General features: G+C 42.3%; 2 protein-coding genes across 2 annotated transcripts; one reads left to right on the top strand and one right to left on the bottom strand.

Moving 5' to 3' along the window:
* Positions 1 to 1,204: 1,204 nt before the first annotated feature.
* Positions 1,205 to 2,554, top strand: LOC135071603 (GTP-binding protein 10 homolog). The gene has a single exon (XM_063965362.1). The coding sequence runs from the start codon at positions 1,272 to 1,274 to the stop codon at positions 2,433 to 2,435; it is 1,164 nt and encodes a 387-aa protein (XP_063821432.1). The 5' UTR covers positions 1,205 to 1,271; the 3' UTR covers positions 2,436 to 2,554.
* LOC135071605 (BTB/POZ domain-containing protein 9) lies at positions 2,498 to 22,607 on the bottom strand. Its single transcript, XM_063965364.1, has 15 exons — positions 22,368 to 22,607; positions 21,726 to 21,824; positions 21,414 to 21,577; positions 21,227 to 21,290; positions 20,594 to 20,750; positions 19,000 to 19,099; positions 18,797 to 18,925; positions 18,274 to 18,433; positions 17,665 to 17,887; positions 16,377 to 16,536; positions 13,890 to 14,017; positions 6,290 to 6,529; positions 5,602 to 5,680; positions 5,150 to 5,267; positions 2,498 to 4,554 (listed from the first exon to the last, which is right to left on the bottom strand). Exons 2-15 carry the CDS (start codon positions 21,796 to 21,798, stop codon positions 4,433 to 4,435), a joined length of 1,917 nt encoding a protein of 638 aa, XP_063821434.1. The 5' UTR covers positions 21,799 to 21,824; positions 22,368 to 22,607; the 3' UTR covers positions 2,498 to 4,432.
* Positions 22,608 to 23,920: the final 1,313 nt, after the last annotated feature.

The following is a 23,920-nucleotide window of genomic DNA, read 5'->3' as shown; positions in this document are numbered from 1 at the left end:
TTGGCTTTACACGGCTTGTGAATTCTTTGATATTAATTTGACACGTGACGGTGACGGTGACTTTCACACACAGATATGGATTAGAGTAGATACAGCAAGTTGCTCGTCAAAGCGTGCCATTCCGATATGTCCAAATGGACATACATGGTCGAGTGATGTTCACGTTGTTAATTGTAATCCGATTACAACAATCGGTTACGATGATTTTACGAGGACAGTAGTACGAACACGGTAGAAAGAAGAAATTATTAACGGATTGAGAATTGTAATTAACAGCACAAGTAACAAATAATATAATTAGAATAAAGTAGCAGTAGAAGAAGTATAAAGTAGCATTGTTTTTAATACAGGAAATAAAAATATCGGAAATAGTTATCAGAGAAATAATGATAAAATCACAAAATTTTAACCCCAATCCTTCACTAACCAAATGTCACATTATCAATAAGGTTTTGAATTATTTTATTAATAGCAATATTTTTAATTCCTTTAAAAAACATTAGCCCACAGAAAATCATTTAAATTAAGTCGTTTAGAAATATCTTCAAAACTAGGTACCTGACTTAGCTTTATGAAACTAAACGTATTGGCAAAACTACGCATTTTTACATTTATTAAAAAATAAAAAGCTTGAGTTAGTCTTTATTTTATGAAACTAGGTCAGGTACTAGGATATTTAAAAGTATGAAATTAAGTATGAATTACTAGTACTATTTAACATAATGGAATAACGATCACTACTTTGATATACGCACAATAAAATTATGATTTTCAAATTAATAAGAAAATTTATAATATAGAATTTATTTTAATCCACAGTTAGACTAGCTATAAATAACAAAATATCAGTTTTATCGGAATTAATTAATTGTCGAATCGAGTCACACGATATATTTCGATGACTTTGCGAATGCAGTACGATGATACGATTATTTTTACATTGCGGCAATCACTAAAATTCGCTAAAATGACACTAATGACGTTTAAAAAGTGGCACGCTCGGCTTCATACAATTTTTGACACATGCTGCATCTATCCATATCTGTGCTTTCACAGATATGGATTAGAGGTGACTTTGACATTCACCTCTGGCTTAAGTTGTTGTGTCCATGTCCATTTGTGATCAATTACAATAGTCAGAGCCCGAACCTCTAATCCATATCTGTGGCCTGAACTTTTTTTCTTTAAAAAAACATAACAGCTGACAAGTGACAATGTTGTAAACATAACCTACAAATTGTTGAAGTCGACAGAGAACTTGTAATGAGAAAATGGTACTTCTTTACAGAACATTATGTGCAGCAAAGGAAATAAAACGGCCTCGTAGTTTTCTTCGAACTAAGTTTATTGATTCTGTCAGACTTCACGTAAAGGGAGGAACAGGAGGTACTGGTCTTCCTAAGTACGGAGGGCTAGGAGGCCAAGGAGGATGTGTTTACTGTATCGGCAATGAGACATCCAACCTCAAAAATATTATGAGCAAGTACCGCGGGAAGACTATCAGCGCAGGGCATGGCGAGGATAGCCGCAAAACTAAGATAGTCGGCACTCCTGGAACCGATGTGAAACTAGAGGTTCCGCTTGGCGTCACAGTGTACAGGGAAGACGGACAAGTTTTAGGCTCTGTTGACAATGAAGGAGAAACAATAATACTAGCCAGAGGAGGTCCAGGTGGTAATAAGGAAAACAATTTTCTTGGACACTATGGACAAGTTCACCATGTAAGGTTAGATTTGAAACTAATTGCCGATGTAGGTCTTGTCGGGTTTCCAAACGCTGGCAAGAGCTCCCTGCTGAAAGCTATTTCAAGAGCCAAGCCTAGAATAGCTAATTACCCTTTTACAACAATAAAACCAAACAAAGGTATTATCCAATATGATGATCATAGGCAGATATCAATAGCCGACTTACCCGGGCTCATAGAGGGTGCTCACATGAATATTGGCCTTGGTCATAAATTCCTGAAACATGTTGAGAGGACTAAGCTGCTGCTATTCATAGCTGATGTGCAAGGCTTCCAGTTGAGTCCTAAACACCCAATAAGATCATGTTTAGAAACTGTCCTGCTTCTTAATAAGGAGTTAGAACTTTATGACCCAGAATTGTTAGAGAAGCCTGCAATTTTAGCTATTAACAAAATGGATGTCGAAGGTGCAGATCAGATCTTTGAGAGTATAAAGGACTCATTTCGTGATATAACCAAAGTAATAGAAACAGTGCCTGAAGAAATACGTCCTGAAAAGGTTATGTCTTTTGAAGATATTCTTGGTATATCTGCTCTGAAAAGGGGTGAAAGTATAGAAAAACTAAAGTTGTCTTTGAGAAAGAGATTGGATGAATTTGCTGATGAAAATGACCCCAACATTGTAGAAGCTAATAAATTGTTGAAAAAGAATAGAGCCATGATAACAGAAAAAGGACCTCAAGTTACCTGAACAAAGTATAAGTTTTGGTTTATTTGTATTTTTACTGTTAGTTATAAATAAAACACAAGGAATACACCAATGTTTATGATTTATTGAAACATAAATAAAAGCTCCACAATGATACTTAACTTGCTACATCTCCAATTATTACATTGCAAAACTAGTCAAACCTTTATCACAGTATCCTAAATTTACCAACCATAAACACTGAGCCTAATTCCAATATGTTCACTATCTTTATAGTATGTTTTCTTTCATAATAATAAATAAGAAAAGAAACTACAACTTCTAAAGCAAAAACAGATCAAGAGCTGGTAAACAGAATAAGTAAAGTGCCTATATTATGTAAATTATATGATAAACAATTTAATAAAGTGATAAGAATATTACTGAGTTCTAAAGGTAGTGAACATTTTAGAATGGACCCTATCAGCATCCTTAATCTATGGAAGTGTCAACATTTGCAAATCACGCCTTGACTTTCAAAATTATTTGAGCTGCCTCCCACACTCCAAATATATCATTAAATAAATTGGCCCAATGGCCAATCATGCCAGCATGTTTGTACGAGTAAAAGAGTTTTAAATATTGACATGATTTTACAAAGGACTCCATGGTCACTGGTAAAGACTCCATCGTGATGTGATTGCTGATGTTGACTCAGTTTAAAATTAACAAGATATGAGATTACAAAATACAAACATTAACATAAATGTTCCAAAATAATTTTTAATCCACATTTCAATATACTCAGTCCGACTTGACTTCATTTTGTTCCCAATAAACTTTGATAGAAGAAACTTATCTTGCATCTTCATTATCACAACCTCTAAATAGTGAAGAAGTCTAAAGAAACAAATTCATAACTTCTCCACCCTAAAATAACAAGGTACAGCTTAAACAATTAATTATGCATAGCTTTTTTATTACACTTATATAGAAAACATATTACATTCAGATTGCGTTTTACTAATTACAAAGCAGTGGTGGTGTATTAATTCCGTCACCCTGCAGCTACATACGAGGCACAATATGATTTAATAGTAACTTTGAATTTCATTTTGATGGAATTGCGATACATGAAGATATATTTGTACAAATATTTGCCGAAACAGACCTTACCATGTTTATAATGGCAAGTACCGCCCATATTTTGACACAAATACACCGTTTATCGCAACATTAGTACTATTAGTGTAACATGGCAAAGAAAAATACAACTCTGACAGAGAAAAGACTAGAAAATATTAGCTTACAGACTAAATAACTAAACAAGGTCAAAATATTAAAACTATGTTTATACGTTCTATGAAATCTTGCAAAGTTACCAAAAATATGTCCACACTTATGCAACAACTTCATTTTGTTCGCTATTTAATTTAATACAATTAGAAATATACAGGATTTTGTGTTTAAAATACTAAAACATTTACTGGTAGCTATTTACTAGGTCTAAAAAAATTGTGTGATGTCTGTCAATGCTCTAACTTTTAGCTAGGCCAATTTAGGAAACTTGCTAGAATAGGACGGACCATGAGAGGCCACAGTAGTTTTGTGACGAAAATATGCCAAGCATTATTTTTATCGAGTATACTCGAAATATTTTTGTATTTGAGCTTTCTGGAGCTATGAGTTAGATAACATTTTGTTTTACGTACAAGGAAGTTGCGTAACACTTTCGTTTAGGGTCTATTTACATTTCAACGAGTACCGCAGCTCGGTTCGCTAGGTTGAATCTGAAGATCGTTCGTAAAGAGACGTAGATTGTTTACGAGTATAGAAAATGCGACACCGATTTAATCATCTCTGTCGACTTTCGACGGTACAAGAAACAACTGAGGCGCGGGAGTGAAGACCGAACTCGAGTGGTGCTTAGCGAGTGTCATTCAGCTTACTGAACAGTGAACTTTGTCCTATTTCTTGATGAGCGTGTCGCGCCGAAGCAGATGGCAGCACAGCCAGCTTAGGCTGCGGACGCGGGGGCGGCGGGCGCGCGGGGGCGGGGCTCACTCGTCGTAGCGCTCCTCGGCCTCCGTGGCCGTCTCGGCGGGCGGCAGCGCGGCCGGCTCGCTGGCACCTGACTCGCACGGCGACGCCGCTCGAGGCGGGTTGTCGCTTGACGCGCTGCCTGCAGAAACATTAACACTGATGAGGACCTTTTTTGACCCAGGAAAATGGCCTGTATCTACAGCTGGAGGACGGATGTGAAACCCGAACCATTAAAATGTTTCCTCTGCCGTTTATTGGTCGGGGTCTTGGGTACTAGAGCCGACCGAGAAGCCTCCCGCGAACGTCTCACCCTACACGGTGGGAACCTCACCCTGTCAAATAAACTAAAACTTTTGAAGTCAGTTTTACCAGTTCCTGATATTGCCGGATATCTCTAACCGAGACCTGTGAAACCAAAAGTTTAAGTTTATCTGACTGGTCTGAGATATACCTATTCCTAATAGATTTCAGAACCCAATTTGAACAGTATTAAAGTTGAAGAGGCCGTAGCCGTGCACACAACCCGGTCGAGTTAACTGCGCACATGACAGCCGTGACGTCACATCGACGGTCTGGTACGGAAGGGACGAACGCGGGGGGAGGTGTGCGGGTGAGTGCGAGGGAGAGTCGTATTCCAGTGAGGTGCACAGTTAGCTTGATCGGGTTGTAATGGATTTTATATTTTGACAAAATTCTACGTGGTCGGCGACCGGACTATACCACTAAATACTTACTGTTGTTGGTGGGGTTGAGGCGCGTGTCTTGCGGCGAGGGCCGCTGCTTCTTGGCGGCCGGGTCCTCGCGCGCCTCCTCCACCTGCGCCGGGCACTCCAGGTGCACCAGGTGGAACACCTGACCATACAGACGTGGTTTAGCAAATTGACTCTTAACTCCCGATGAGAACAGAAAAGCACCAAAAGTACCCTAACCTTGCAAAAAGAAATGCTGTGTTGTATACCTGTAATTCAGGTCATATACGCATCATGTGTTAACTATGTTAAAATGTAATGTAATGTATGTGACTTTGTTGATGTACCTAATGAATAAAATAAAAATTGCAGTAATTGGCACTGGATAAATTCATAGATGGAACCTGGAAGGACCTGGAAGATCTTTACTGTGTAGAAGAAGTCCATTGGATTGTAATAATAAGAAAGATATTGATTGCAAGATTTATAATATTTACCTCATTGACAGAGTTATTAGTGCCGACAATACGTATGATGGACACTGGCCGCGGCGAGAAGTATATCACTTGCCACGATCTGCGAAACAGTAAACAGATCAACTTGAAAATTGCTTTCATGGAAATAAATTCTATGGAGAAAAAAGTTTTAGGATTGTAAAATCAATTGTCGGCGAGATGAGAGATTTTCGCCCACGATCTTTGCCTTTACCCACAGCTTATTAACAAGAAAAATAATCATGGGAAGACACGATATATTCCGCGTTATAAATTCAACAAATGCAAGGGTAGAAAAACATGTTATTTTAGCTTATGCATCACAGACGACGCCATTGAAAATGAAGACTGTGTGTTCAGGCACACATGCTTTCAATGAGCACGGTACGATTGCGCGGGACCTATTTAAATCTGCCGCCAACTCCGTCCCGCCAAAACTTACACGGCGAGCGCGCGCGACTACAGCAGCGCCGCGCTCCACGACGGCAAACGAACGAAAACTACGCGACGCGCTCTCTCGCGTTTGGGCCGGCATCGCGAGTGCCACACTTATTGTGCCATCTACCAGCAGCGCGGCGGCAGACAAGGTACCTGTTCGATTGTTTCTGTGTTTTGTTGATTGTGTTGTGCCTGGACGACACTGGGGAACTCATATTCGGTTAAGCTATCGAAGTAGTTAACACTGTGTGACCTGCAAGCGTCGCGGGTGCGGTCGCACGCCATCTCCCAGTCCCAGTAGTTGAGCGAGGTCTCGACGTAGTAGGAGTAGTGGCGGTAGTCGCAGTCCCACAGCAGCAGCCGCAGCGACGACAGCAGGTAGGGCTGCGCCAGCTGCACCACGATGGCGCCCGAGCCCAGCTGGTGGCACGTGTAGCCCTGCTCCCAGTCGTAGTGCTCCGTGTCGCCGTTCAGGAGCGCGTTGCGGGAGCGGCTGCCAAAGAGAATAGATGACAAATTCAATAGGCTAGTTTCCTAAAAAAAATTTTTTAGTCCGTCAATTTTAATATCAAAAAATATTGGACACGTATATTTTTAATTGTCAATCAAACAAATAATGACAAAGTTGTGATGCGTTGAAGTTCCGCGCGACGTCACAAAGTGCTGCACTCTTAAGCACTTATTGACGTCACGGGCCTCTTCTTTAGAATTTTGGCGTTCTTTATCTCTTTAAATTTTCATTAGTTTGAAAAAGTGAAAAATACGTGTCGAGTATTTTTTGATAAATAAACTGACGGACTAATTAAAACTTTTGCCTTTTTACCCAGGAAACATCCCTATTCCACACGTTACATTCATCATCATCATCATTTCAGCCACAGGACGTCCACTACTGAACATTGGCCTCCCCCAATGACTTCCACATAGCACGGTTGGTAGCGGCCTGCAGCCTGCGCCTTCCTGCTACCTTTGTCAGGTCGTTGGTCCACCTTGTGGGTTACATTAGGACCTACAAAATAATACTGGAAAGTATAGACCCTGTTAGTCCATGGACGTGGCTAAGGGCGCCGACCACAAAGCGCTGGTACCCGACCTCATCTGATGTATTTGGGCCCCTATGTGGTTACGAGAACGGTGCCTCGTGCAAGAACATGGTTTTCGCGTTTTCGGATCTATTTCGGCTATGTTGACGATGGCCACCAGAAGTAGGTACTTAAGCTATAACTTCGTATTTTGTATACCTGAAAATTACAAACTAATCTACTTATTATTATTAACCTACTAAACTTACCGAAGTCCTGTGACTTATCTTGCATTTTGTTTGTATAGCCTGAAATGTATCTATGTTTAAGCTATGAGTATATTTACATCGTAGTAATAATATGTAAACTGTAAGCCGACCACATAACTTACACTGTATGTGATTTTGGAACATTAAATAAGTAAGCGAATCTGGGTGCGCGCGTAGGTAATAATATTATCGCGCGCCTAGAACATTCCGAGCTAGCCGTTAGCAATGCGGCCCGCTGATTGGCCGGAGGCCTCTCGCCTTTTATGGTAAGAAGCTTCTAGCGGCTCCACCGCGCCGCACACGCGGCCGAGAGCCGCCAGTCGTCGTCGAACTCTCACCCTCTGCGAACGTACTAGTGCGCACACCCGGACGCGCCTTCATTTTCAACGTACCTACCTGGACTTTCATTTTCATTCATCACCTACGTTCACCCATCGACCTACATCGCCTACAAAGTGGTCCTACGAGCCGAATCATCGATTGTGAATTGTGAACACAGTGATCCGCCATCATGTCTTTGCTTCGCTCCCCCCGCGGCGCCGCTGTTAAAACATGCCAACAAATGATGGACGAAGACAAGACAAACAAAGTGAAAGTCGCTAGTGAAGTGTTGAAGAGTGAGGGCAGCCAGTCCACGCGCACATCGTCTGCAGCACGGCGACTCACTATTGAAGCTGCACGTAAGAGGGCGGAAATTGAGATCGAAGCGATCGAAGCCGCAGAAGCAGCCGCGAAAGCCGCCGCGGAAGCCGCCGCGAAGAAGGCGGCGATTCGTAAGTCTCTGATTGACATAGAATTGAACGCCGACCTTTCCGAGCTGGGCTCAGAGGGGAGGAGTGTGAGGTCATCATCGGATAAAGTGGAAGCTTGGCTTGACACAACACACATTGCAACGACACATCGGGAGGAGAAAGTCACCTGCACCGCGCCCCAGCAGCGTACTGAAATACAAGAGCTGGCGGCTGCACTTACAGTTGCGATCTCCAATGCCGCTGCAATGCACCAAAACGACCAACTGTTGTCGAGATTGGCCACCTCCAAAGACTTGCCAATCTACTACGGTGACCCCCTCGACTGGTTACAGTTCCGGAATGCCTACTTCGAGTCCACCGAGATCTGTAAATACACCGACACCGAGAACATGTGGCGCCTTCGTAAATGCCTACGAGGCGAAGCTAAAGACGCAGTATCTTCGCTACTCATCGATTGCACGTCACCTAACGAGATAATCGACATGTTAGAGATTCGGTTTGGCCGACCCGAAATTATAATGAACAAAATTGTGTCACAGTTAAAGAAAGTAAAACCACTACCTGAAAGTTACCACACCGAATTAGTGCAGTTCGCAATAATCATCAAAAACCACGTAGCAGCCGCCCGAGCGATAAAGCAACGCGAGTACCTACAGAGCCCCGAACTCGTAAACATCATCGTGTCAAAGTTACCTACACTACTCGTGACCAAGTGGGCTGACTACGCTTACGCCAACCGTGAGTTACACGAAAAACCCAAGTTAGAGTGCCTATCGGACTTTCTATACCTAGAAGCACAAAAAGTAGCCGCGGCCGGTGTTAGCTTCGTACACAACAACCAATCGGAGCCCAGACGTAAGCCAGAGTACATCAGAAGCTCACACAACAATGTACCTGTGTTTACGAACGACGAGCAGAATAACGACAAGTGCAAGTTTTGTAAAACACGAAAACACTCACTTGAACATTGCATCAAGTTCATTCGAGCTCTACGTAAAGATCGCTGGCGCTTCGCACGTACAGAAAGACTCTGTTTTCAATGCCTGCTACCACGACACGCCGATACTACGTGCACAGCCCTTGAGTGTGACGTCGAAGGTTGCGGGCTCGGCCACCATCGCCTTCTACATTGGTCGAACCCGCGACCCCAGCTGCAGACGGCATCAGAACGCGACGAACAGCGTCTCAGTGAGAGTGACTGCGAAACCGTAAACCATACCACCGCGCTTCAGTGCAACGACGAGTCCCAAGTACTACTGAAAATAGTGCCGGTTACAGTGTACGGTCCGAAAGGCAGTATGCACACGCACGCCTTGCTAGACGACGGTTCGACCGTATCGTTAATCGCGTCGCGACTCGCGGATGAGGTTGGACTGCACGGAGCGCCTCATACCATGCGCGCTCGTGGTGCATGGGACAATGAACTATCGTGTGAAACGGAGATAGTGAACTTTGAAATAGCGAATAGAGACAATAAGCGATTCAGTTTACAAGCTAGGAAGATTTCCCAACTCAATTTGCCATTGCAAAGTGTACATAATATTGATTTTTGTAAATATAGATGTGTAAATATTGATTTGTGTAAGTGTAATGCCCAGCCTATGTTGTTAATCGGGCAAGATAATTGCGACCTAATCGCTCCTATTGAGTGCATAAGGGGAAAACCAGGTGAGCCATACATGACAAAGACGTGCCTAGGATGGTGCGTGCACGGGACAACAAAAAAGGTAATTGATTCTGTTTGCTTTACCACAAACTTGTGTTTTGAATCCCGTGAACCAACTCAAACCGTCGCCGCCTGTTGTAATAATATCGACGCGCTGCCTGGTAGCGCGGTCCCGCTCGCACTCGTTGCGTGCGAGCAGGCCCCAGTTGGGCCCCGCGTGCATAGCGACGCGCTGGCCGATAGCGCGGCCTCCCTCGCACTCGGTGCGTACGAGCCGCCCCCACTCGGGCCCCACGCGTCTGCGGACGCCGCTTACATACCTACGGCGGCGCGCGCGCTCGATCTTACTTGCGACGACGAGATTTTAGGCAATGTAGTAGAGAACTTATCAACTTGTTTAGTTACGAAATGTACGAACGGAGAATCGTTGCCGCGAACATTTGACACTGTCGAATGTAGTAATAATAGCTTTGTTGATTGTTTAAAACATGATCGATATGTTTATGACTTGTTTTAGTTGCAAGAGTTAGTGCACAATAATTATTTGTCTTTAGAATCGTTAGGAATAATAATTGAACCTTGTAAATATAAAGATTTATATGTGATTAATAATTTAGAAGTTTTTGGTAAACTTGTTGACGGTCTTTTTACCGAGGACTTCCTGTGGAAGCATGACTTTGACGTCACTAGATTGCTGAACTCGTATCAAAATGTTAACCGCTTGAAAAATGGCATTTTAAGTCATTTGTTCCTCCGTAAAGAGTGCGACTTGTGGCCGCAAGATCCTACTTAACGGAAATATCTACTGATGTTACTTTATTTGATGAACATTTTGATTACTACTAGTTATTTTATTTGATGAACATTTTAATTACTAGTTGTGTAAGAATTTCTTTGTGTGCTACTGAAAATGTTACTTTATTTATAGTTTACTGTTTTTTACGACATCGTCCTATCCAATACCTGCCTACTTATGGAAACTTTGTTAGAACCGCGCGACGCTTGGCTAAGCCGCGCTTGAGGCAACTGGCACTATGGTCTGGGACCAACAACGGGTGTGATGAAGTGACCAGTGAGTGACGCGCGTAGTTTTAATCTTGGTTATGAGTGTCGCAAAGCGACACTAGGGGGGAGGATGTTGACGATGGCCACCAGAAGTAGGTACTTAAGCTATAACTTCGTATTTTGTATACCTGAAAATTACAAACTAATCTACTTATTATTATTAACCTACTAAACTTACCGAAGTCCTGTGACTTATCTTGCATTTTGTTTGTATAGCCTGAAATGTATCTATGTTTAAGCTATGAGTATATTTACATCGTAGTAATAATATGTAAACTGTAAGCCGACCACATAACTTACACTGTATGTGATTTTGGAACATTAAATAAGTAAGCGAATCAGTGTTGGCACTAATCAATTAATTTTTTAATCAATTAATTAATTTGATTAATTTTAATCATGATTAAATTAATCCTGATTAAAATAATCATGATTAAAAAAGTAATCATAATCATGATTAATTTGTTAATCATTAATCAATAATCATTAATTTGATTAACTTGATTAACTTCTTAAATGTTCTATCGAAAACAATGTTAAAACATTGAATTCTAATATTAGATGTTTGGTTTTAGGCTTAAGGCTACAATTCTATGACAGGTCATACCTAGATAAATATAAGGTAACCTAGACTGCCCCCCGCCCCCTTCCCTCGCTGAAACTTCCGGTGCAGTCTTCCGACCTCCCGTAGGAGGATATCAGTCCACTTCCCCTACCGTTCCTGCACTTACTTGCAACCCCACACTCCCACCACCTGCCCCCCACCCCTAGCCTCCCCTGAAACTTCTGGTACGAAGTCTCCTGCACCTCCCCAACACGCAAAACCTCCTAGTTTAGCAACCCCACCCTTCTATTGAATTGCCCACGCGTGGGCTTCTCCCCGAAACTTCTGGTACGAAGTCTCCTGCACCTCCCCAACACGCAAAACCTCCTAGTTTAGCAACCCCACCATTCTATTGAATTGCCCACGCGTGGGCTTCTCCCCGAAACCTCTGGTACGAAGTCTCCTGCACCTCCTCAACACGCAAAACTTCCTAGCTTAGCAACCCCACCCTTCTATTGAATTGCCCACGCGAGGCCCTCCCCCCGAAACTTCTGGTTCGAACTCTCCTGCACCTCCCCAACACGCAAAACCTCCTAGCTTAGCAACCCCACCCTTCTATTGAATTGCCCACGCGTGGCCCTCCCCCCGAAACTTCTGGTACGAACTCTCCTGCACCTCCCCAACACGCAAAACCTCCTAGTTTAGCAACCCCACCCTTCTATTGAATTGCCCACGCGTGGGCTTCTCCCCGAAACTTCTGGTACGAAGTCTCCTGCACCTCCCCAACACGCAAAACCTCCTAGCTTATTCTATTGAATTGCCCACGCGTGGGCTTCCCCCCGAAACTTCTATTACGAACTCTCCTGCACCTCCCCAACACACAAAACGTCCTAGTTTAGCAACCCCACCTTTCCGTTGAATTGCCCACGCTTGCCCCTAACTTGGGAGGGGGGGGACTTCTCCCCTATCGTCAGCCAGCCCGCTTAACTTCTATCCTGACCCAATTTTGCTGGAGGATACCGGAAGAATAGAAGGAATTGTGAGAAACAAAACTAGTGCGATAAGTGTTTTGAGTAGTGAAAATTGACGCAGTTTTTTGGGAAAACGACAGTACAACTCCAGATCCCCCCTTTGCTAGATATTTTATAAGTCGCGGGTACCTTTTCATACACTCCCAACCCTTTTCTTATGAAAATAGTAGATAGTTAATCAAATAATCAAATTAACGATTAATGATTATGATTAATTAATCTTAATCAAAATTTTTGATTAATGATTAACTAATCATAATCAAAAAAATTTGATTATGATTTTAATCATTAATTTTTAATCATTAATCAGATTAACTTTTTGCCAACACTGAAGCGAATCTGGGTGCGCGCGTAGGTAATAATATTATCGCGCGCCTAGAACATTCCGAGCTAGCCGTTAGCAATGCGGCCCGCTGATTGGCCGGAGGCCTCTCGCCTTTTATGGTAAGAAGCTTCTAGCGGCTCCACCGCGCCGCACACGCGGCCGAGAGCCGCCAGTCGTCGTCGAACTCTCACCCTCTGCGAACGTACTAGTGCGCACACCCGGACGCGCCTTCATTTTTAACGTACCTACCTGGACTTTCATTTCACCTATCATCATCGTTCACCCATCGACCTACATCGCCTACAGGCTATAATGAGGCATCATGGTATAAGTGAGAAGGATGGATAAATAAAAAAAAAACATCGTTGTTGGGAACCGATACGTGGACCAACCTCATTTTGATATTATCTATGTTTTTATACTTTTTTTACTCTTTTTGATACCTTTTGTTTAGTTTTGAAGTTTATGGTTTTTGATAGCCGTTGTGGGCAATATTTGCAGAAATATATCTTCATTTTAATCCGAAGGTTTTTCTTATTTCCGCACGCCCGAGCGGCTGTCCGCAACAATCGTTGTCGGTCACACCCGCAATCGAGAACACGCCCACGGAGTCGTCTGCGGACTAACGTACACAATATTCGTTTTTATTACATTCTGATGGGATAGGGACAACCCACCACCACCCGTGGCCATTCCAACCTTCTGGTTATAACTGGCCGAATCGCGAGAGATGCGCGCGGAACTGCGTCTGTTGTGACAGGTTGCACTCTGCCGCGTGCAATGCTTGACTCCCTACAAGTTCTGTGTTCTAGTCCTTGGTCTCCACTCTGATGGGATATGGGATGTTGGTCTATGGCTTCATAAAGGCTTCAGGAGTTTTAGGACAAGACTTTATTTTTTTTTAATATGTAACAGAACTTAATGTTAAATTCTCTATGACCTAATGAATGAATTGATTATGAATTGAAATTAATGAATTGATTATTTATAATGCTTATAATAGATGACTTGACTTTTTAAAAATTTTGCATGTCTTGACAAGACGAAACATGTCGAGCTTGATTATATTTCCACTGACACCTGTATGTACTGTACCATGTTTCTGTGCAAATAAATAAATTATCTTATCTTTATCTTATCTTATCATAAAGCCTCCAGGTCCAGCTCCCTGGCACGTACCTGATGCCCTCGATGACGACGGCGGACAGCTCGACGGTGGCCACGTTGTGCAGCGGCTTGATGAGCCCGTCGCACAGCGGCGGCACGCGCGCCGTGTGCAGCGCCTCCAGCGCCACCGCGTGGAATACCTGGTGGGCATTATTAAAGGCCTATTCAAACCTGAGCGATATTCGCTGCCGCTGTGGGTAGAGGTACAGTTGCGGAATGAAAAGGTTCGTCACCTTAGTGTCGTTTTTCGCTTGCACTAGGTACTGTAAGAGTCAAACCTGCCAACATAACAGTACAAGAAACAGTGCTGCTAACATTTAAATAAATATGACGTTTGCTAACGAATAAGGTTTTGCTTGTTTATTTTTCTATCCCATCAGTGCAATGCAATGATGACATTGACCAATTGACAATAGTTTTTTTTATTTAATAGAAATAATAATGGCAGGTTGAACCAACAAGGTTTTAGTTTATCAATCATAATATTCTTCTTGACAAGATAAACCGTCAAACAACTTTGATCTGAATAATTTTGAACTTTACTGACGAACAGGTAAAGATTATTTTCTCTAACTCGAGATTATTCTGTAACATAGTTTCAAAAGGTAATATGTGCTCGCGATTCGTTGAAGGAATCAATTTGAAAACTGACGAACCTTTTCATTCCGTGACTGTACCTACATACCACGCGGGTTTCGCTCAGGTGGTTCTATATTGGCTCACATAAAATTCTAAATCCTATTCTTTGTCTTACTACCGATTTATGTTCATAATAATCTCTCTTCATAATTTTATTTTTCATACTTTTTTTATTCATACATTTTTATTACTACCATCGGAGCTCATAACAGTTAGTAATCATAATTTTTTTATCAATACTGTTACTACCAAGAACCATTTAAAATACATAATTTTTAGTTTCAGATCTTTTTTCTTCATAACATTCATTGATCATATTGTTTTAATTAATAATGTCGTTACTAAGAACATACTTCAACTCATAATGTTGTTGTTCAGAATAATTTACTTTATAACAGACATACTCGTATCTTTAAAAAAAATCATATATAATTTAATAGAGTAGATAAGCATGCAGAGCATGCAGCATGAAAGCAAGCATGCAGCATGCATTGGTATCTCCTCGTCTCCGGCGCTGCGGGATGTGCAGCCCTTCCGCCCTTGCGTAACGAGGCTCAGGCACCCACGCTTGCTTCCGCAGCTTCGGCTTTTTGGATCGCCGAAGCGCAGATCGCAGCGGGCGAGGGCTGCCCTCCCTCCGCGCCTCCGGCTTTTAAATTACACTCTAGGGGTAGGGCAGACAAGACTACGTGGAGTCTGTTTTGCAGCGATTCGTTTCTGTCACGTTAGTTTTGTGGCACAAAATATTGCCTGTTTTGGACCATTTCAAATTAATATAATGTTAAAATACGATTTAATACGAATATAGACATCATGATTTTCAATAATATGGATAAATACACTTATGAGTAATAAATTTATGAAAACAAATATTAGGATACATCACATTTATGAATATTATAGTTATTTATTCGAATGATTATGAGTTTCGATCATTAGTATAGAAAAATATATGAAAACAAATATTAGTAAAAACTAAGTGTATGATTAGTGATATTATGAATATCAATGATTATGTTTTTAAATATGTAGGTTTTAAATTTTTTATGAAGAATGATCATTATGGTATCAAATTGTATGAGAAATATTTTCGGACCTCCAATGATAGGAATTGAAAAATTATGTAAGAAAATGCGCTACCCGCTCAGGTATTTAGTATCAAGTACCGCGGCTAGAGCGTTTTCTCTGCCGCAGACGATAGCGAATACCGCTTAGGTCTGAACAGTATTATTACCGCATACCCACTGGGTTCTCTCTGCCGCAGACGGTAGCGAATACCGCTTAGGTCTGAATAGGCCTTAAGTTTAAGTTCGAAGATTCATTGCAAGATGTGATGAGGTGGATGAAACGGCACTAAACATCCTCACGGACTGCGGACCTATGATGCAGAAGCGTAGCTTACAGCTCGGCAAACACATCGTATGCCCACAGGATGTAAAACATATCGTCCCCAAAGGTTACGTACAAATAGATGCAGGATTCGGAAGCGACCTGTAAAAGATAGTACCGATCATAATAGATCGATACCGGTCGCTAGGACTTAATTGAACTAGAATAGCCAATCAACAAAAAAAAATTGCTAATAGTTTATTTATTTCTTTCGGTAAAAAAAGTAGTGAAGTACAGTAGTAAATAAAAAGTAATAATAAACCAATATTATCTAGTTTCAACACCAGCATCATTTACCACAGCTTAGTTAAAACAGTTAATTAAACTTGTATTGAGAGTGGTCATAGTAAACGTTGACTGCTAATGAGTTGACATGAATTTAATGCCCGTTTTCACCATTAACCCCTAATTTTTAAGTGACTCCTATGAAAACAAAATTCCTGTTGTTTATTACGCTAAGCTACTACGGACCTTATTGACGGTGTTGCTGGTGCCGACGAGCTTGATGTACTGCACGACGCGCGGCTCGAAGTACAGGTTCTGCCACGAGCGGCAGAAGTACTTGCTGTGGTCGATCACGCGCACCCAGTCCTTCTGGTCCACCGACACCTCGATGTAGTACGCGTACGACCTAGGTAACGAATGGACGCCTTTATAAATGTCAATCTTACATAGATTTTGCATGGCAAGGGAGCTATAACGTTAATCGGATCATGTACTCAATTAACTGACATATTTAGGCTGTACGCTAACTATGGGCCTCATAAGAAGGCTCGAGGTCACCCAAAGGGCGATGAAGCGTGCTATGATCGGAGTTTTCCCGCGTGATCGAATTAGAATTGAGGAGGTCCTCAGGAGAACCAAAGTGACTGACATAGCCCGTAGAATTGCTAAAATCAGGTAGAAGTTGGCGGAACACATGGGGCAGAAAAGTGAGAGTGGCCACCACAGACCGGAAGACATGTGTGGGCAGACCCCACACTAGGTGGACCGACGATCTGGTGAAGGTTGCGGGAGGTGCCTGGATGCGGGCGGCACAGGACCTGTCGATGTGAAAATCCTTGGGGGAGGCCTTTGTGCAGCAGTGGACGTCATTTGGCTAAAACGACGTCGTTAAAACATGCGTAGGTGCGTCAGTATCGGCAGATAGTATTGTAGTGAGGCGTAGACTCGTAGAATGGGTGTGTGTTCTAATTGCCTTGCTCGTACTTATTACGTGTCAATTACTATATTTGATTGAAAAGGGGACTTGAGTTTCTTCTGCCACTTCTTCTCAGCACCAACCCATATATTGTCGGCCGTTTGGTGTAGTGGTTCGAAACGGACTACTATTCCGGAGGTAGCGGGTTCGATTCCCGCACAGTATAAACATTTGTGTGCATGAACATATTTGTTTGTATTGGGCTGGGTGTTTTCTATGTATAATAAGTATGTATTTACAAAAAAAAAGTATTTAAGTATGTTTATATCCGTTGTCTAGTACCCATAGTACAAGCTTTGCTTAGTTTGGGACTAGAAGCGCAGTGTAAAATGTCTAAGGATATTTATTATTATTTATTATTATTATATTGTCCTGAAGTGGTGGTAGGGCAAGCTATATTTGGGACGTGTATAAGTGCCCTGTAGCTTTATTCACGTAACAAAACTTCAACGACAACAAAACACTGAGTTGCGATCCTATCGAGTAATCGTTATATCAAAATGACCCTTGTGAATACGGATTTAGAACTGTTTTTCAATGAGATTATTCAATTTCCACCTGTTGTCGCGGTCCCACAGCAGCAGGCGCACGTGGTTGATAATGGTGGTGGTGGCGAGGCGCACCAGGATGCCGGGGTTGTCGGCGGCGTCGCTGATGGTGTGCCGCGTGTAGCCGCGCTCCATGTCGTAGTTCTCCGTGTCTCCGTCAAGCAAAGCTGTGCGCATGTCACCAGATATGACGCGCGCGCCACGCTTCGGTGTCGCCACGTTTTCTTCTGGCACTGTTTAACAAAGGATGACACGTTTATTTAAACGCATAGCGGTACTAGAAGTCTTTGTAAATAGACAAAATCAAAAAGGCGTTACAGCAAGCAGCAACAATAAAAAATATTCAGATGTTTTTTCGATGCTAATCGCATAAAAAATGCATGACGTGAATAACTTTTTTTTTGCTACAGAAAACAATTAATTAACAGTGAACTAAAAAATTAAAAATTAAAACAAACAACATAAGTAATATTTACAGAAAATAAAAGTAAAATAAATGTGTATAACTTAAATAAAAAAATACACACACTCGTCACGCCATCGCGATCTAATGAAACAGACAGCGCCATCTTTTAGTAGCGTCGTGAACTACTCGAACCTTCAAAATAGCATGACTTACATAGCAAGCCGCGGTGTGGCAGGTCGGTGCTCTTGGTCTGCGTCTTCTCCTGGATGGCGTCGAGCAGCATGTCGGGCGTGACCAGCGAGAACGGCCGCACCACCGTCAGCAGCTCCTCCAGGCTCATCAGAGTGAGGCGGACGCACTTTAGAATCTTTTCCTACCGAGAAAGGAGTTATAATCAAGTGTCAACTCTGGCAATGGAAGCTTGTGAAGGAATAACAACACAAATAAAACAAAAGAAAAGCTCATGGCATTAGTCTCTTACATAAACATAAATATCCTAGAAGAGTATAACTGCCTTTGAACATACTAAAAAAGAGAAATAATAAGTGACACAGGAATTCGTACTCTTTTCTTGCTAACTTAGCATTTTAGCAGCACTTCAGTATCACAATACACATTACAGAAGAAATTATTTCGTAGATTTGGAGATACAATTAATGTTTTCCAAAAGATCTTGGGTAACATTATAGCTTTGTCACTCTACCCACATCAATCACTTGAAGCATTGTCTACTTACGACTTGCGCCTGCCCGCCTTCAGATTTGACCCACAGCTGGTTGGCGGTGAACCAGTTGCATACTGCTTTGAAGATGTCGGCCTCGGGCGCGAAAAACGAGTCCCTTTCTAGCAGACCTTGTAGTGCTTCCTGATAACAAGAAGAAATAATAGTAATTTCAGCCCTAAAAGATGAATAAAATTTAAAAATCGTTGGTAACTTACGACGGACAGCTGCAAAAAGGAATCGTGTTGGAGCACTTCAGTGGCGTTCCTGTCTAGAAAGTTGTAGCAGTAGTCCATAAGAGCGTTCAAGCCATACAATCTGGAACAAGTTCGATAAAGTTACACTTGTTATAGTTGTACATAGTCAGCCTGTCTAGGCGAGGTCTAAACGTGGCAGATCGCGTCTTCAGAGATAAGCAACCGAGACGGGAAATCGCGAATGTTATTTGACTTTAGACATGTATAAATATCAGTTCATGAGTGAAATAGACAGAGATTTACGGTTACGCGATAAGCGATTATCGCGCCATTATATCGGTTTTGCCCATACATTATGACGTCTAAAATCATCGATAAGAGTAATTACAGCTCGCATCCTAGCCCAGCTGCTGAAAGCTTTGTGCTATTTCAAAGGTTTAAATAATTCCCGACACCGCTAGATGGCGCTGTCTGTGCCATTAGATCGCGGTGGCAAAACGTCATTGATAATTTCTTGTCTCTGTCGCAGCACCAACACCTGCCGTAAACCTTCACGCGATAGACTTCGTGTCCAGCTGTGGGCAGCGACTGACCTGGCCGCGTCCAGCACGGAGCACACGTTGCGCAGCGCGAGCACCTGGCGCAGGTAGTCGGAGATGGCGGCCTCCAGCTCTTGGAAGTTGAACTGGTGCGCCAGCCCAGCAAGTCCAGCACTATGTCCAGCTGTGGGCAGACTGACCTGGCCGCGTCCAGCACGGAGCACACGTTGCGCAGCGCGAGCACCTGGCGCAGGTAGTCGGAGATGGCGGCCTCCAGCTCTTGGAAGTTGAACTGGTGCGCCAGCCCAGCATGTCCAGCACTATGTCCAGCTGTGGGCAGACTGACCTGGCCGCGTCGAGCACGGAGCACACGTTGCGCAGCGCGAGCACCTGGCGCAGGTAGTCGGAGATGGGGGCCTCCAGCTCCTGGAAGTTGAACTGGTGCGCCAGCCCAGCTTGTCCAGCACTATGTCCAGCTGTGGGCAGACTGACCTGGCCGCGTCCAGCACGGAGCACACGTTGCGCAGTGCGAGCACCTGGCGCAGGTAGTCAGAGATGGCGGCCTCCAGCTCCTGGAAGTTGAACTGGTGCGCCAGCCCAGCATGTCCAGCACTATGTCCAGCTGTGGGCAGACTGACCTGGCCGCGTCGAGCACGGAGCACACGTTGCGCAGCGCGAGCACCTGGCGCAGGTAGTCGGAGATGGCGGCTTCCAGCTCCTGGAAGTTGAACTGGTGCGCCAGCCCAGCTTGTCCAGCACTATGTCCAGCTGTGGGCAGACTGACCTGGCCGCGTCCAGCACGGAGCACACGTTGCGCAGCGCGAGCACCTGGCGCAGGTAGTCGGAGATGGCGGCCTCCAGCTCCTGGAAGTTGAACTGGTGCGCCAGCCCAGCATGTCCAGCACTATGTCCAGCTGTGGGCAGACTGACCTGGCCGCGTCGAGCACGGAGCACACGTTGCGCAGCGCGAGCACCTGGCGCAAGTAGTCGGAGATGGCCGCCTCCAGCTCTTGGAAGTTGAACTGGTGCGCCAGCCCAGCATGTCCAGCACTGTGCCCAGCTGTGGGCAGACTGACCTGGCCGCGTCGAGCACGGAGCACACGTTGCGCAGCGCGAGCACCTGGCGCAGGTAGTCGGAGATGGCGGCCTCCAGCTCCTGGAAGTTGAACTGGTGCGCCAGCCCTAGCATGTCCAGCACTGTGTCTTCGCGCAGCAGCGACAGCCCCATGTGGCCTGAGTTTACGGAAACAAATTATAAGAAGTCTGCTTCACACAATGGCCCAATCAAAGGGATAAAGCTTCAACCACACCAACGCGTGCAGATGGCCATCGCCAATGACAGGTCGCGGGAACTGTCATAGGTCGCGGGAACTGTCATAGGTCGCGGGAACTGTCATAGGTCGCGGGAACTGTCATAGGTCGCGCGACCTATCATTGACCTTTGATCGGGCCGGCGATGGCGATCTGCACGAGTTGGTGTGGTTGAAGCATAAGAGTGGATAACTGGTACAGTTCAAACTTAACTTAGTCTGCTTATGTATCAATGGCTAAACTAAGACTTAAATTATTATAAAGAATAATAAATCATTAACTGTGCTGTCCTAAATAATTAATTCAATAATAGTGAATGGATAGAATTGGAACTAATCATAGCTCTAATTTTTTTTTTTCAATACTGTATTGGTCTACTTATACCATCTAAAACTTACCTGAATATACATAGCGTAGCAATGCTTTGAAAGCATGTAGTGGTGCTTGCAACTCCACTTCAGCCTGGAATATAAACGAAAAATAAGTTCATTCAGTATATTATCAAGTTACATTTTGTTAATGTATTAATTTTTCTCCCATACCTTGTAAAATAAAAATAAAAATAAAATAAAATAAAATAAATACCTGGTTAGCCTCCCTCATACCCCCATAGAGCAGGGCCCTGAAGTAGTCACTACTGGCGGCGAGGATAACCTTGTGGGCAGGGATGCGCTGCCCTTCCACGATCAGCGTCACATCTGAGTACTCTGACGAGAGGCACAGGGAACCGATGTGCTCTGACAGGTGACCTAGTTTGCATTAAGGTTGTACAGGTTAAAATGTGAAAAAATTTAAACCTATAAACAATAAGAAGAATAGAAACAACAAAAATAACATACTCTATAACAATTTTGGTAGATAGGAAGTATAAAATGTATCAAAGATAGAGGTACATACTTATGTGTTCAATGTCACCAACACGTGTACTGGGGGTGTTGTTCACATTCATATACTGGTGCTGGCTACTCATTGTGCCTGGTCACATCTGGTGGTACCCTAGGACAATCGCAATCCTTTGTTATTAGTTACACATTTCAATGTGTGAGTGGGGCAGCTATCTGTGTGGTGTTAGTCTTGGTAAACAAATTAAGATCACTTATTTAAACCTGTGCTGTACTTTTTAAATATTGTTTTTTGCAAGTTGCGATAAATAATTAATGAATTAGTTAACTAGCATAAAACACAAAAAACTTAATGAATCATCACATAAAAAAATGATATTTTAAAATTGATCATGCAAGTCTATTAATGAAGTTGAATTCTCATGGATAATATCATTACACAACTCAAGTTGAATCTTAAACAGTACCTAACGATTGTTGCAATTGAAACAGAATTTGTCTAGTTGCGCAAATAAATGTATTGACGAATGTTCCAGACAATGTTATAGGCTTAGGATTATAGGTAAAAGGGGAAGTATGGCTTAATCCTTTTGCTAAAAATTCATGATAGTTAATAATAAATGCATTGTTATACCTGTTTTCGTAAATAAACAAACAAATCACTAAGGTGGCTCAACAAAATCATACAATTGCGTACCTTGAATGAATATCCACATCAACAATAAACAACTAAGACAACAATGAAAATTACGATTTGATGCCCTAATAGAACTATAGAAATGTATTATTCTTAGTTAAAATTTAATTGATATGGGTGTTATTCATCAGTATCTTGAAAATAAACAAGATTCGTGTCTTTGTATGCAAATTTTTTCGTCCAATTTTTGACAGATTGATTTCATCAACTTTTGACTGATGATTACTGTCAAAATGTTTTTTTTTAATATGGTTTTTTTCATAATCCGATTAACGGACTCACACTGAACTAATTTAGGTAAAATAATAATGCCACATCTATCAATCACGCAGCAGAGTATTTGGTTATTTGATTTTATTATTTTTATGATCTCCTCAGTCAGCACACACTATCTGTGGCACACACACACACGGAGCAGTTATAGCATTCCTAATCTTTAGACATACTCTCTAATCTGTGTTCCTAATAGCGATGAGGGATGGGTTATACTAGGTAAATTTGATACTAGGTGCACCTATTCCTAGTATTTATTAATACTCGATCCAAATACCTATTCCACCTAGTACGTAGTAATTTAGCATACTTGACGTGACTAGTGCGGACTAATCCACGTAATATGACTTTAAAATACATTTTTTTTTTAAAGATACAACCGTAGTATGAATAATGCTATTTGAAATTGAATAATAATACCTCCCTTCATACTTCAGCAGGCTTAGGACTGTCAACTTAAAAGATATCAATTTCATAAAAATATTTACATATTTTTTTCTTATTTACATGAATATGGTTTGACTACGTTTGTGTGCGTTTGCTTCGTCGCGCTCAAATTTGTTTGGTCAGAGACGGAGTGAATCTCTACGTTCGCACATAAGCTTAGCGAGAAATACTAGGTGCGCGTAATACACGACTACGGATTACGCAATAATAACCTCTATTGCTTTGACGATAGGGTCGGAAATCGTGTAATATATAAAATACTAGGTGGATCAAGTATTTAAAAAATTGGAACAGGTGCCGCCTAGTACTGTAAAATACCTAGTGTGTGGATCTGTTCTAGTAAATACGTCTCATCTCTAATTATAAGAAACCTAACTAAAAGTGCGTAGCGTGTAAAAATATTAGCAAATCTGTAAATTGTACTCATAAATTAAACATCCATTCCGCTGTTAAATATTATGTAATTCAATAACACAAATTATTAGAGATACGTACAAGTTTAAAAATCTAAGTAGAATCTTTTGGAGTAGCTAATGATCGCTCAACGAAAGTTTAGGCTTTAGGCGAACGCGTACACACATGCACTAATGTAATATTTGAAAGAACATACAAATTAATCATACATTCAAGTTCAATTATTAAATACACTAGCTGCCTCCTTTTAATTATGTCTGCCAGCCAGCGAGACATAAAGCAATTTTATTTTCCGTTTATTTTCAGTCAGAAAACGACAGCGCAGCAGCCAGCGCAGATAATGGTCTCAACTCTTAACTCTAGTCCCACAACAAATAAATACCCTGAAAACTTACTAGAAATAAAATATAATTATGAAG

The sequence above is a fragment of the Ostrinia nubilalis genome, chromosome 5 (assembly GCF_963855985.1).
Source record: "Ostrinia nubilalis chromosome 5, ilOstNubi1.1, whole genome shotgun sequence".
NCBI lineage: Eukaryota > Metazoa > Arthropoda > Insecta > Lepidoptera > Crambidae > Ostrinia > Ostrinia nubilalis.
The sequence above is the reverse complement of the archived record's forward strand: the minus strand, read 5'-3'. Positions and strand labels throughout refer to the sequence as shown.

Excerpts from the sequence above, each read along its gene's own strand:
- LOC135071603 (XM_063965362.1), top strand. The coding sequence starts at position 1,272 with ATGGTACTTCTTTACAGAACATTATGTGCAGCAAAGGAAATAAAACGG.
- LOC135071605 (XM_063965364.1), bottom strand. The coding sequence starts at position 21,798 with ATGAGTAGCCAGCACCAGTATATGAATGTGAACAACACCCCCAGTACA. Across the intron at positions 21,578-21,725 it reads TGGTGACATTGAACACATAA|GTCACCTGTCAGAGCACATC; the intron begins GTATGTACCTCT and ends AATGCAAACTAG. Across the intron at positions 19,100-20,593 it reads TCCGTGCTCGACGCGGCCAG|ATTGTATGGCTTGAACGCTC; the intron begins GTCAGTCTGCCC and ends AACTTGTTCCAG.